The sequence below is a fragment of the Hyalella azteca genome, unplaced genomic scaffold (genome assembly GCF_000764305.2).
Source record: "Hyalella azteca isolate HAZT.00-mixed unplaced genomic scaffold, Hazt_2.0.2 contig6690, whole genome shotgun sequence".
Classification (NCBI taxonomy): domain Eukaryota; kingdom Metazoa; phylum Arthropoda; class Malacostraca; order Amphipoda; family Hyalellidae; genus Hyalella; species Hyalella azteca.
In genome coordinates, this window is record NW_025936844.1 from 53,687 (window position 1) to 66,287 (window position 12,601).

The window sequence follows — 12,601 nt, forward strand, 5'->3', positions numbered from 1 at the left end:
TTTCCATGCGGAGACAACTGATTTCAAAAGTCACGGTAGCCCACTAAAAACGAAATCCAAAAATACCTGATTATCAGAATGAGAAAAAAACATACAGGGTAATGGAGAATTTATTATGAAACAAATCATGGTCCCTATAAACCCGGATATATTACTGAAATTTTTTATCGAAGTTACGTCAAGTGATAAGAATTTTGGGGATATTATAGTACTAACTTTCTTGTCAATGTTACAGAAAACATCTAAGCCATTTTATGGCGAGCCAGCTGCCACAAACATCAGCATTGTTTATCATGCGTGCTCTGTACTCAAATATCCTGCATTGCAAAAACGTCCAAGGTTCAATAGTTTTCCTGGTAAGAAAAACTGTGTTGAACGCAATAATTTTGTTAATTTACTCGGATACGTTTGGAGTCGTTGGCATAAAATGACTACAAATTAAGTAAAAAACTTTCGAAAGTGATGAACCATTTTCCAAAAACATCTGATTTCATAATATCTTTTTTTGAACGAATCCCAACTCTTCTAACAAGATTTGCGGCAGTATCGATTAAGTGACAGAAGACTAGCACTGCACACACGACTTGCGGCAGTATCCGGTAAGTGACAGAAGCCTAGCACTGCACACACGACTTGCGGCAGTATCCGGTAAGTGACAGAAGACTAGCACTGCACACACGACTTGCGGCAGTATCCAGTAAGTGACAGAAGCCTAGCACTGCACACACGACTTGCGGCAGTATCGGTTCATGTAGCCAGGATAGCGAACACAGTCCCCTTGGCTCGCCCAGAGTCCGCACTTTTTGTTGCTGTTGGTGCACTCCTGGGTTTTCCCCGTCTCTGTAAACAAGACAATTCACTATGGGAATAGATATTAAACGGATCCAATACAGTATGTATCTCGACTACCGACACCTTCTCCAGCATCTATCACATAATAATAATAATAATAGCGGTTTCAGCGTTTATTAGGCCGCAGGCCTGTCGCCGATTCTTAACATCGCAGAACATTCACAGCATTTTGCGGTCTCGAACTCACAACTCACTGCTACAATTCTGCTGTGCTTAACCGCCCGGCCTCCAGGCCGATTCTGACCAGAAACTGGCGCACAGAGCTGGGATCGAACCCGCACCTCTCTGCTCCAATCTTGGTACACTGAACTTTAACCACTGGGTCACCCTGCCATTACATTATATACTACAAGTTTCAACTTCAAAGTTACATAATTAAAGCTCCTAATGAAAGCTTGGATTGCAGTATCTATAACAAGTATCTACGCAAGGCATCTACTCCAAATACTAATATCAGCGTCGGCCTCAACATTTACAATATAATACGCGAAAATTATTTACTGCCAGAATTTTCTCTTGGCGTAACTCTGCATGAAGCTATTTTTCTTGTAACTGTCGCAATGCAACTGTCTTGTATTCCGCAATGCATTGTAGGTGATACTTAAATTTGTTCTTCTACCTTCACAATAAACACATTCCTGACACTGACCTGAACCGGCGCAGAGCTGACAGCTTTTCATGCAGTAGAGGTGCATGTAGGGAGCGTTCAGCTCGCATTGCCCAGTGGCCCTCCAGTCGGCGCACTTCTCGTTCAGGTCAACACACTTCGAATCTAAATTGACAACGAACATGTTTAACTGAACAAATTAATTCGCTATTATCTAGTTTAAATAAATATTATTCGACCAGATGAAACATGCTTTTTTCAAGGTAAACAAAATTGGATGAGATATTAAGCACTCTTTCTCTTCTATTAAGCACTCTTTCTCTTACTTCTTACTCTTATTACTTTCTCTTCTCTCTTCTCATCATTCTTACAATTCTGTCATGCACCTAAGAACGTTAATTGCCGGCAAATTTTGACCATCAACGTTTAACGCAAGTAAATAAAAATGTATGCATATCAACTTGACGTCCTAAATACATGTCCTCATCATGAGCACCGGACCTGCACAACGGTGACACGACTGCCTGCAGTGCAGCATCATCCATGCAGGGTTTTCGGTGCACTGCCCCATCTGTGCCCACGATGCGCAGTGCCGGTCAGTGTCAAGACAGAGGCCCGGGACTTGTGAAAATATTGAAATCATGAATACTTTGGTGATTAAAATGGTCACATAATACCGGGATAGGCATGGAAGGAAATCATATATACGTTCATGTTTAAAATTTGAAAAAGGGTGAGATAGGCAAAGAAACAAATCTTGAATACGTTATATACCTACGTGCATGTTGATGAGTGAACACGAAGGACAGGCAAAAGTAAAAAAGCAATTGATAAATACGTTCGTGTAAAATATTGACAGAAAAGATGGGGATAGGCAAAGAGAGAAATCTAGGTGGCCCGAAACGGCCAGAAAAAGCAAAAATTAAATCGCTAAAACGTGTTTAGCATTAGAAATTAAGAGGCTTGGTGCAGATATGTTACTTTGAGTGTATTCGCAATTTTTTTTACCACATTAAATTGAACAATGTTAGGTTGTTGAGAACTACTTTTAGTTCATTTTCATTCGAGTTGACGATGCTTGACATAGCTGCAAACAATCTTAGGACAAATTAATTCGATTGCTGGCTTGCGAGATAAAAAACAACGTGGAAACTCGTGAATGAGACTTTCAGCTTCTTCCACGAGAGTATTATTTCTTTATTCGTAAAAGTTCCAGATTTTGACTAATTCTTCTTATGCGTAGCAAATGTTATGCGGAATAAATGTGAACTTGAACAAGATAATTTTGCATGTAACGCACCAGGAGGAGGAAGCGTAGCAGTGGGAAGATGGACGTTTGGGAAGTTGGCTGGGGCGGTCGCGTTGGGGCATGGATAGAGTTCCATCAGCCGCTGCAAGTCGTTCTGATCGGTAGACGATGAAAAAAGGATGACTTTAAGATTAGGTTCATACAAAAATTGCAACAACTTTTCGCCATTAGTTAGAGGAAAAACTGCCTCCATATAGAAATTCAGAAATTTGTGATGAGGATTTGATCCTCTACGATAACTAAATATAAGTGCATTCAAAATTGAATGTCTTCCATCGTCGTTTTTTATGAAATTTCTCGCGAACTGAATTATTATTTCACGAACTGAATTGGCATTTCACGAACTGAATTGTTATTTCACGAACTAAATTGTTATTTCACGAACTGAATTGTTATTTCACGAACTGAATTGTTATTTCACGAACTGAATTGTTATTTCACGAACTGAATTGTTATTTCACGAACAGAGTTTATGCTTTATCGTTGCCGTAACTCACTGAAGATAAGCCGCGTCGTTGACCCACTGCGTGCTGACCGGTCTTGGGCTCTACAGTGGGCAGACTGCGGTTCTTGGCAAAGGCGAAGGGCGAGTAATGCATCAGCGACTCTGATAAAAATATAAATGCTTTTGCACTACAAGTGAGGCTGACAAATATGGAGCTATTCTTTTTAGATGGTTCAAAATTTTATGATAACTTAGAGAAAACACTTCTTCAAGATAACTTGTGTCATCGACACAGAAGTTGTGTGAATTCAAGATAATGTGATGTCGAAATGTTTTGTTTTATACGTTATTATTGTCAATATATTATATTATTATTATTTAATTTTTTAACCAGCAGCTAAGTTGATCTTTCAGAGACTTTAAGCAAAATTCATAAAATCGCATCAAGTCACTCTGAACGCTCACCGAAGTCGTACTGCGTGCCCACATGCTGAAGGCCTTTAAAGTCGTACTTCTGGAAATTGTAGCCTTTGCCTTTCTGAATGTTGTCCCAGTTGATGTTGATGTATCGGTCCCTGTCGTAACGGGACTGTTCGTGCCAGAAGCCGAGCGCGTGCATCAACTCATGCATCACAACCCCAGCCCTAAAGCATCCTGGACCCAGTGACACGGCCTGGGACCCTCCGACGCGACCGATGTTGCTCGTGCATCTGAGGCATATAATTCATGAGTTCTATGGATAAATTACCATTCCTATAGATTCATTTTAATGAATTATTTGGTATGCGTGATAAAAGTCAATTCCACCATATAATGTAGCTTGTACATTTTCTCTGCAAAGAAATTGAGATATAAAAAGTGAAACAAGAGTAGACAAACGAGATACGATACTGTCGGAATATACTCGACGTTCGTCACCATACTACAAAACGCTAACTCACTATTGAACTCTCCGAGCTTTCATCCAGCTATTGACTGCATGTTAATTTATTACTCAGAAGCGCACTCTTTACTACGAACATAAATAGATGAATGATCCAGTGTTCAATATTGCATGCCTTCACTCGTTGTCAACTCACCCGTCGCCTTTGAGGAAGTGGATGTAGTCGCGCTCGTTGCTGTGAGGTATAAAGCGGACGCAGCTTTGGTCGTGCAAAGTCTTAATCGCTTTTGCGATTATAGTTCGCTCCTCGTCCCCTGAAGCAAGATAAATGTTTACATTTATACTTGAAGGTAAATAATGCTTATAGCTCACATGAATCCGATAAGTATTGGCAAAAGTAAAATAAATTATGTAAACTTATTCGGGATAAAAAGGATTAGACCGAATAACTAAGCAATAAGTGGTTCGTTATTGTATTAGTTTCATCTATTTCGTAATTAGCTAAATACAGATAAATCACTGCTAGTTACTCTTCAAAACGAATTGATTAGATGGAACAAAGTCAAGCAGTAATTTCAAGCCCAGAAACAACAGAAATTCAATAAATAATAAATTAAAATTTACCTTGGAAATTCCCAGTTAACCAGGCAACCTATAATCAGGAAAAAAACATAAAGCCTAAATAAGCTCGTCAATGTCATTAAGATTCCTACTCGACATAAACACACATAACGTACGAGTACATTATTACGGAATATGAACCTAGTTCATATTCCATTAAATAATTAAAGACAACGTAGCCATATTACTAAATACTTACTGAAGGTAGAGGACAGAAGGTAAGGCACATTGCCATTCGGCCACAGTCGCTCACTGCTGACGATGCCAGAGCGGAAGGTGGGGAGTCCCTCCAACGCAGATTTCTGCATAATATTAAACGTGCAGGTCTCCAAGTGGTCGAACTTTAATATTAATCGTACTATCTACAATAGTTTGATGACTCGGGCACACCAAATGAGTTATTGTTCCTAAAGATATTCAATGAATCATTGCTCACCAATTAGCCAAACTAAGTGCTTTAATGCTTATCTGTAGATGAAATAGCAGTAAACTCATAGGCTTCAAAGACCTATGTTTAATTTTTCATAAATTTACAAAAATGCGTCACATTTTAGAAATTTATGATTATGTGATGTATATTAGTAAACAGTATAAAGAAAGATATATCTGAAACTGTTTCAATTTCAACGGGTAATTATTTGATATTCCCACTTACGTTAATAGGTTTATCATCCTCAACAAGGCGGATGTCGCCTTCGAACTGCTCTGCTGTTGTGGTTGGGTCCACTTGTTTCGATGTGTCAACTGGTTCATCATCTGCTCCGTAAACCAAGTTGATATGAGTTCAAAAATAAGATTGCTAACTGAGTGAGTAAAATAATTAGAAATTTCTTTTTATAATCCCATTAGAATTTTGTAAAAAACAAGAACTTAATGCTCGAAACCGAAGAGACTATGTGAAGCTAATTAAAAATATTGGTTAAATCTATATAATAATTCACTGACGATTTATTACAAAGACAAGGTTTCGTATCTGAAAGCTATTCCATGGGCAGAGTAAGTCTTCTCAAAATAAATGAATTGTTGAATACGTGAAACCAGCAATATGGAAGGCAGCGTGGCATTGGAAAACCATTCAAGAAGAATTCTTGTTTCTCAAGAGTACTTGAAAGATTCAAGTCTGCGCAGGATTTAGAAGAGCAGAGTTGAAAGTTCATTTAGGCACATCGCTTATGTTTGTATAGTATTTTATTTGGAATAAATGTGGATAACCTTGGAGGGCAGCGTTTTCGTAGTCTTCTGGGGTGAGTGGTTCACCAGGTACATCAAAGTCCATCTGTTTATAAACCAGAATATGTTTTAACGATTGAAATATAATTTTCTCAACAATAAAAATAGTAAATAATAAATAAATACAATTTTCTCAACGATTGAAATACAATTTTCTCTACAATAAAACTAAGAGGAATTTTTAAATGTAAATGCGCGATAATCGTCGAAAATTTAATCTAATTGATATATCGAAAACTTCATTCAAATATTTCTAATATGTGCTTGTATGAAATTTTTTGTTTAAATTATAACAATCACTAATTACCGGCTACCGCGTCAATGCATTTTAACCCGTGTACTGACGGGAACTTTTGTTCCCAAGCCATTTGGTACGAATAGCATTGACGCCGTTAAATATATCCGTAGAATAAGGTTTACAACACTCCTAGGCAATGATTCACACTAACTTGTGTGACACTCACGGTATCAAACTGTCCAGGTGGGATGGTCACCAGACTTGGATCGTTGACGTCGAACTTCCCGGTAGTGAGATGAAGTAAATCAGCGTCAGGATCGGACGAGCGAGGCTTCTCCTTCGAGACATTATTGACAGCAGCAGCTTTAGACATATCATTAGGAATAATTTTTCCTTCCATAGTGGTATTCACAACGTCGGATGAATGATTTGAAGATATTTCTTCGCCTGTAGTTCCAGCCATGGGCTCAACACTGGCCGCATCAGGTGTTACAATTTGAGCACTACTAGTTTGAGGTGCAGACTCGTTGGACAAGGGATTTTCATTTCGCTTGTGAAATGAATTAACGGGATCTGTTTCATAGAAGCTGACATCATCGTACTTATAGTTCACCGAAGGAGCCACATTGACAAAATTTTCAGGTTCAATCCTCAGCGATTCAGATTTGGAATGGAAATCCGAATCGCGCTTCTTAGTTTTCACGAAAGTCGACCGTGGTGTCTGAACTCGGGGGTGGATAAAATCGTACGTCACCTTCAGGACATGCTTAATGTTGCTTTTTTTGTCCCTATTTTTTCTTTTTTCCATGAAATCAGTTACTAACGGAATCCGCTTCTTCGAAATTTTGTTTTTCCCAAGCGACAACTCATGGCCAGAGAACTCAATCCTGTGATCAGCGAAGGAATTCAGCTCCTTATCAACAGAATTGGAAGTTGAGAATTTTGAATCTTCAGGGATAATTGAACCATTTCCAGGTTGAGATTTAGCAGGAAGGGGGAAAATCGCAGTTACATTTGATTTAGTTGAGTTAAAAAACCCTTTGCTACTGCTAACTTCTTCAAGAGTTTCGTCAATTTCCTTCTCACTATCTGGGGTGAAGTTGACCGACATAGCTTTTAAATACGAGTAGAAAAATTCTACCTCATGTGGAAACTTTTTGTCATGCACGTTTATTTTGCCATTGATTGCCGCAGTATCGTTCGCATCGTCGTTGATTTGATTGGAAGGCACGTTGAGCGCAGTTGCAGTTGGCCATTTCAGGACAAAATTCATGCACAATGACACCAATAAAGACCACAAAAATAGGAATAGCAAATCTCGAACCAAATACTCTTCATTGTTTAGGCCTAGATTTCGACGGCGCACTATCCTGGTCATTATTTTACCGAAAATATTGGTTTTCTGAAATAAAAATATGTCGTCATGCAGCACTAAGATTCTAATAGAACAGACTACAAAAATGTAAATTAGATTTTTCATCAGAATTTAACAATAATTCGCATTCACTTTCTTCATGTATAACTTGAAGTACATCTTTGGATCACCTCAGTCATCTCCTTGCATGTAATTAAGATGTAGCATGTCATTAAGCTGGCATAACTGATGGGCAAAATAGTTTAGTAGCAGATATATTTCACAAATGTTCACTTCCCTAATACCATGCTTAAAATTAGAACTTACAGATGTGCAATTTTCTTAGACATATACTCTTACTTACAAACGTTTATTACAAATATTACTCTTACAAAGCAATAAAATGGTGCTTCGGGTATCGAGCCTCACTTTTGTACCTATATGGCACGTATACTCTTCACAGATACACTGTATGAATTGGTACAGCATGCGAGCGCCTACTGCAGCTATAACAGTTGTACAACAGACGTAATAGTAATAAAAAGTTATCATAAAAGAAGAAGGAAGGCTGCACGTACGTGATCCGAGTTTGCACCTGCTGCATACAGCGCCCGCATGGGACAGACTTGCAGGTCGTGGCTCTCGCCGGTATATTGTCTACAGTTAATTTGTATCAGAATATTGGTTGATTGTAGGAACAATCGATGGAGAACTACCACGCGTATATCGATGCCGTGAGAGGGGGTTAAGTTGCATGGTTCTGTGGATATTGGATAATATGGAACGCGTTGAAAAACGAGTGCGTCAAGAAATGATAATGATAAACTGAAATGATAATAATAAACATTGAACAAATAGTTCGACCTGACATCTAATTGATACTTGCAGATGACCGTAGACGCTCTGATAAGTGAATAATCTGTAAACGTACGGGCTCGTTGATTCACGACCTTTGCGTTTTCAAATATCGAGAAATATTAACTTCACGATTTAAATATATTTCTCCGAATGGAGTCAACCAAACAATGATTTCTCAATATTATAACAAGAGGTCGAAGGAATGAACTTCTGAATTTTTTTTTAACATATGCTAGCAAATTTGTGCATCTTCAAATGTGCAGATTCAGTTGATTTCCTTCGCCCGCAATCAAAAGATAATTTTTTATAATTCAGAGCGTGCCACGGCAAGTGTGGCAAGTCATGTCATTTAATTCCTGCGAAGACTCTAGCTCAGCTGAAGAAAAAGAATATGTTGCTCGTATCAAGATCGGATGCAGGGCGATCTGTGGGGCTATGAGCACCCATGCAAGCAAAGGAGATGTGCTGCACTTCAGGTTTTTGATACGTGCAGGCGCTGAGTTTTGCTTTGATTTCACAATCAATCGAATTCCACCTAATGCTCTGCCAATAATATTTGCCTTATAACTACCATATCTTTTCGCTGTTATTTATCCTCTTGTTCTTTCAAAAAATGTGCATGCACTAATAATGGGTCAATAATATTTGCCTTATTTATTGCTTCATTTGTTGTAGGAGAAAATGCAGTTATACGCTAAGCATTAAAATCACATTTCTCATAAATTCTCTATCAGATCATAAGAGCTCTAATGCTGTCATAACGTGTGTGTTTTATCTGGTACAGATCGAACCCCTTTTCACATTTGACTGCTCACCTTAGTGAGCTCCTCAAAAAACTACAAAACACTCGACTTTTTTCTGATTTTCGCCATTATATGCTTATATAAAAATGAGGTATAGACTCTCATACCATTGCCATAAATTTAATTTCAATTCATGTGCCACAGAAGCTGTCCAAAACGATTGGTAGTTTCCTCGGAAGGAACGTAAAGATATGCACGGTATATTTATCAGTTTTAAATATGAAACAAGTTATCTTCTCGCTTCGAGTCACCGACATGTGGAACAGCCTCCCTGATAGCATCGTTGACGCTCAAAGTATGAACGCCTTCAAAAACAGACTATACGAAGCTATGCAGGAGCATATGTTCAGTCTTAAAATGCCTAGCATATTACGGACCAGGCAATAAGTCCAGCAGCGGACCAGGCAATCGTCAGTTATGGAAAGTTCGAGTTCCAAATAAGGCCAGATCCCTTGTGAATCAATTCACGAAAAGTTCAAGAATCGGCAACAGGCCATGGGCCTATTTCTTCAATGCCGACACTTCTATTCTATTATATTATATGATGTTTATGATGTTTATGATGTTTATGAACAGGCCATGGGCCTATTTCTTCAATGCCGACACTTCTATTCCATTCTAACATGATTTTCATTATTCTTTAATATGAAATGGCGAGTTAAAAAATTATGTAACATTTTGAATGGTTGAATTATTTTAACGAAGCCATATATCTCATAAGGCTACACGATATTGGAAGTTACCGAGTTTCGATGGTAAATACTTTGAGGCAAAATTCTCTGCATGACTCGTTGCATCCTACCTAGAACGTTCCAAATAACTTATTGACATTGGAGGTAAAACATGAATACCAACTACCATATTTGCATAGATAATCACCAAAAATCCTTGTTGGACGAGCTTTTCCTACAAACACGAATAAAATGTAAACAATTGGGTAATTAACAGTAAAAAATTAATTATTGTGGGCTGTGAAACAACCATGAAGTTCGAGAATTACATTTCCTGAGGTCATTGCAATCTGTAAAAAGCTCAGGTCAAGACATTTACTCTGACCACAACAATCTGTACGAAAGTCTGGATCAGGTTTCGAACTTTGAGCCACCACAAATTCAAACCTAGTCAATTAATCTAGTATCACTTTATGATAAAATGTCAACAATAAAGGACTACACAGCAAACCTATAGGACCGTTTGCAGATGTTAGCGATGCAGGCAACAGTGGAGGCAGCAATGCGGACTTTGCGACTGCAGCCCTTGAGGTACGGCAGGTGTTCTGTGTTATTTGTAACTACAGGATAATAAAGCATCATTTCTGGCATTGGCTGCAGTATGGTGGTTCCGCACTGATAATTACTTTAGTAATCTTCGTGATCGAGTCACCGACACCTTCCTTGATTATGCAATTCACGTTAGGCTTCCGGCTGTTGAAATGCTGCATTAAATGTACATTAATAATATATCGAATTCTCGGTTCACAGACTGAACAGCAAAAGCTTTCAACAGAGCTTGAAATCGAATAAAGTTCTCTCATGGCTCCCACGCATATTTTGATGTGTTGATGCTCACATCTTGAATGAACTCATAAATTTACGCTAAACCCGAATTGCGCTATTAGTACTAATATAATTAATTATTTAAATAACTAACTAACTAATATAACTAACTAACTAACTAACTAATATAATTAATTAAATACTCCAAATTTCTGGCAGATGTAAAATATTGATTATTCGTTTTTCTCCGATTTCGTCTCGCTTATTGTACATAAAGATTCAAATCAGTTTCAAAAATCTTACAATCAATACGAGATCAATAACAAAAAATCTGCAAATTAGCAATAACATACAATGTATACAATGATTAGTATAGCATACAAACATAATACGCCAACAGCATACAGCAAATGCATTAGCAAACATACAGACAATACAGTATATAGTACCAACAACCAACAATAAATTCAACATCAATAGAATCGGAATAATAAAAATCATAGTAATACTAACAGCATACAATCATTACAATACGTACAACATTCAGCCAATGAAAAATCCAAAAAGTTACAATCAATGCAAATTGACAGTAAACAATCATTACAATACCGACAGGAAACAAGTTAACTGCAAGCCATTCAGTATCCGTTCCACTTGAAATTTCAATTTCGTTTATATATTGTGTTATAAACTAATAATATGCATAATTTCGTTTTGTTATAATTTTGTTTATATATTGTGACTTACATTCGATTTCATTTTCGATGAGCCATCGTTAATAGAAAACATAATCAATAAATATGTGTGATTATTTGATAATAATCCTTTTTATGATACAAAAATTACTGAAATGTGTTCGAAATGGCCGTGAAGTTTATTGCAATATATTTTTGAACAAATATAACAAATTAGAGGAGCAGGACTAATGACTATTTATTATTCGTTTTGAATTATTTATAATTGTTCAGAATATATTAATAGAACTAATTACAACGACGCTAATATGTTAACCCTCTACTAGTTAAGAATGATTGCAGCATAGCCTTGTATACTTACTGATAACGTCGGTTGATGTCATGTTGACGACGATGAAATTAGTTCCTAAGTCATTCCCCAATTAGTGGTACTAACAATTCATTTACGAACTCTAATTCTATCCAAGTCAATCTGTACCTTGATCCTCCCTTCGGCCCGTCTACTATCGGGCGATCCAAATATAAAAAGCCGATGCTCATATGAGACGTGTCTCGAGCGAATATATAGCAGTCCTTGTTAAATTCCTAACGCAAGAAACGCTACATTGCAATTATTGAATGAACCTAGACTTAGCAAAAGGAATAGCACACTGCTCCACAGATTGCCAGTGTGGCTATCATTATTTTGTAGCTTGACGAAGTAACTCGGAGTTTAATAACATAACATAGTGATGTGGGCGATTTATAAGGAGTAGGCCTGATGTGGCCTGTCGCCGATTCTTGAACTTTACGTGACTTGTTCACAGAAGATCTAAAATCGTGTCATTTGACCGGATCTTTTCACGACTGACAATAGTTTGAAACAGCTACTAGACTTCCACCGGGTTCGATATGGTGCTAGACATTTCAAGTCTGAACATATATTTTTCCATAGCTTTATCTAGTCTGTTCATGAACGCGTTTATACTCGGAGCGCCAACGATGTAATCAGGAAGGCTGTTCCATATGTCGGTGATTCGAAGCGAGGAAATGTTGTGATTCGAAGCTTCAAACTTTATGTTTAATGAAATACCTGTTTATGGTGCTCAAAACCAAATTTGCTTTGTGGTAGAATATTCTTTGCAGCTAGAGACCTCAAATCAAAATCATCACTCACAACTCTTTCCCACCCTTCATTACTAAATCGACAATTCTACGGACCCGCCTGCAG

General features: G+C 37.7%; 1 protein-coding gene across 1 annotated transcript; it reads right to left on the reverse strand.

Annotated features, from left to right (window-relative positions):
* Nucleotides 1-136: 136 nt before the first annotated feature.
* On the reverse strand, nucleotides 137-7,742 carry LOC108666199. The gene is made up of 11 exons (XM_018153025.2): nucleotides 6,412-7,742; nucleotides 5,930-5,993; nucleotides 5,373-5,473; nucleotides 4,917-5,019; nucleotides 4,293-4,410; nucleotides 3,679-3,923; nucleotides 3,266-3,375; nucleotides 2,760-2,862; nucleotides 1,961-2,080; nucleotides 1,502-1,624; nucleotides 137-840 (listed from the first exon to the last, which is right to left on the reverse strand). The coding sequence occupies exons 1-11, from the start codon at nucleotides 7,663-7,665 to the stop codon at nucleotides 713-715; spliced, it is 2,469 nt and encodes an 822-aa protein (XP_018008514.1). The 5' UTR covers nucleotides 7,666-7,742; the 3' UTR covers nucleotides 137-712.
* Between the last annotated feature and the right edge of the window lie 4,859 nt (nucleotides 7,743-12,601).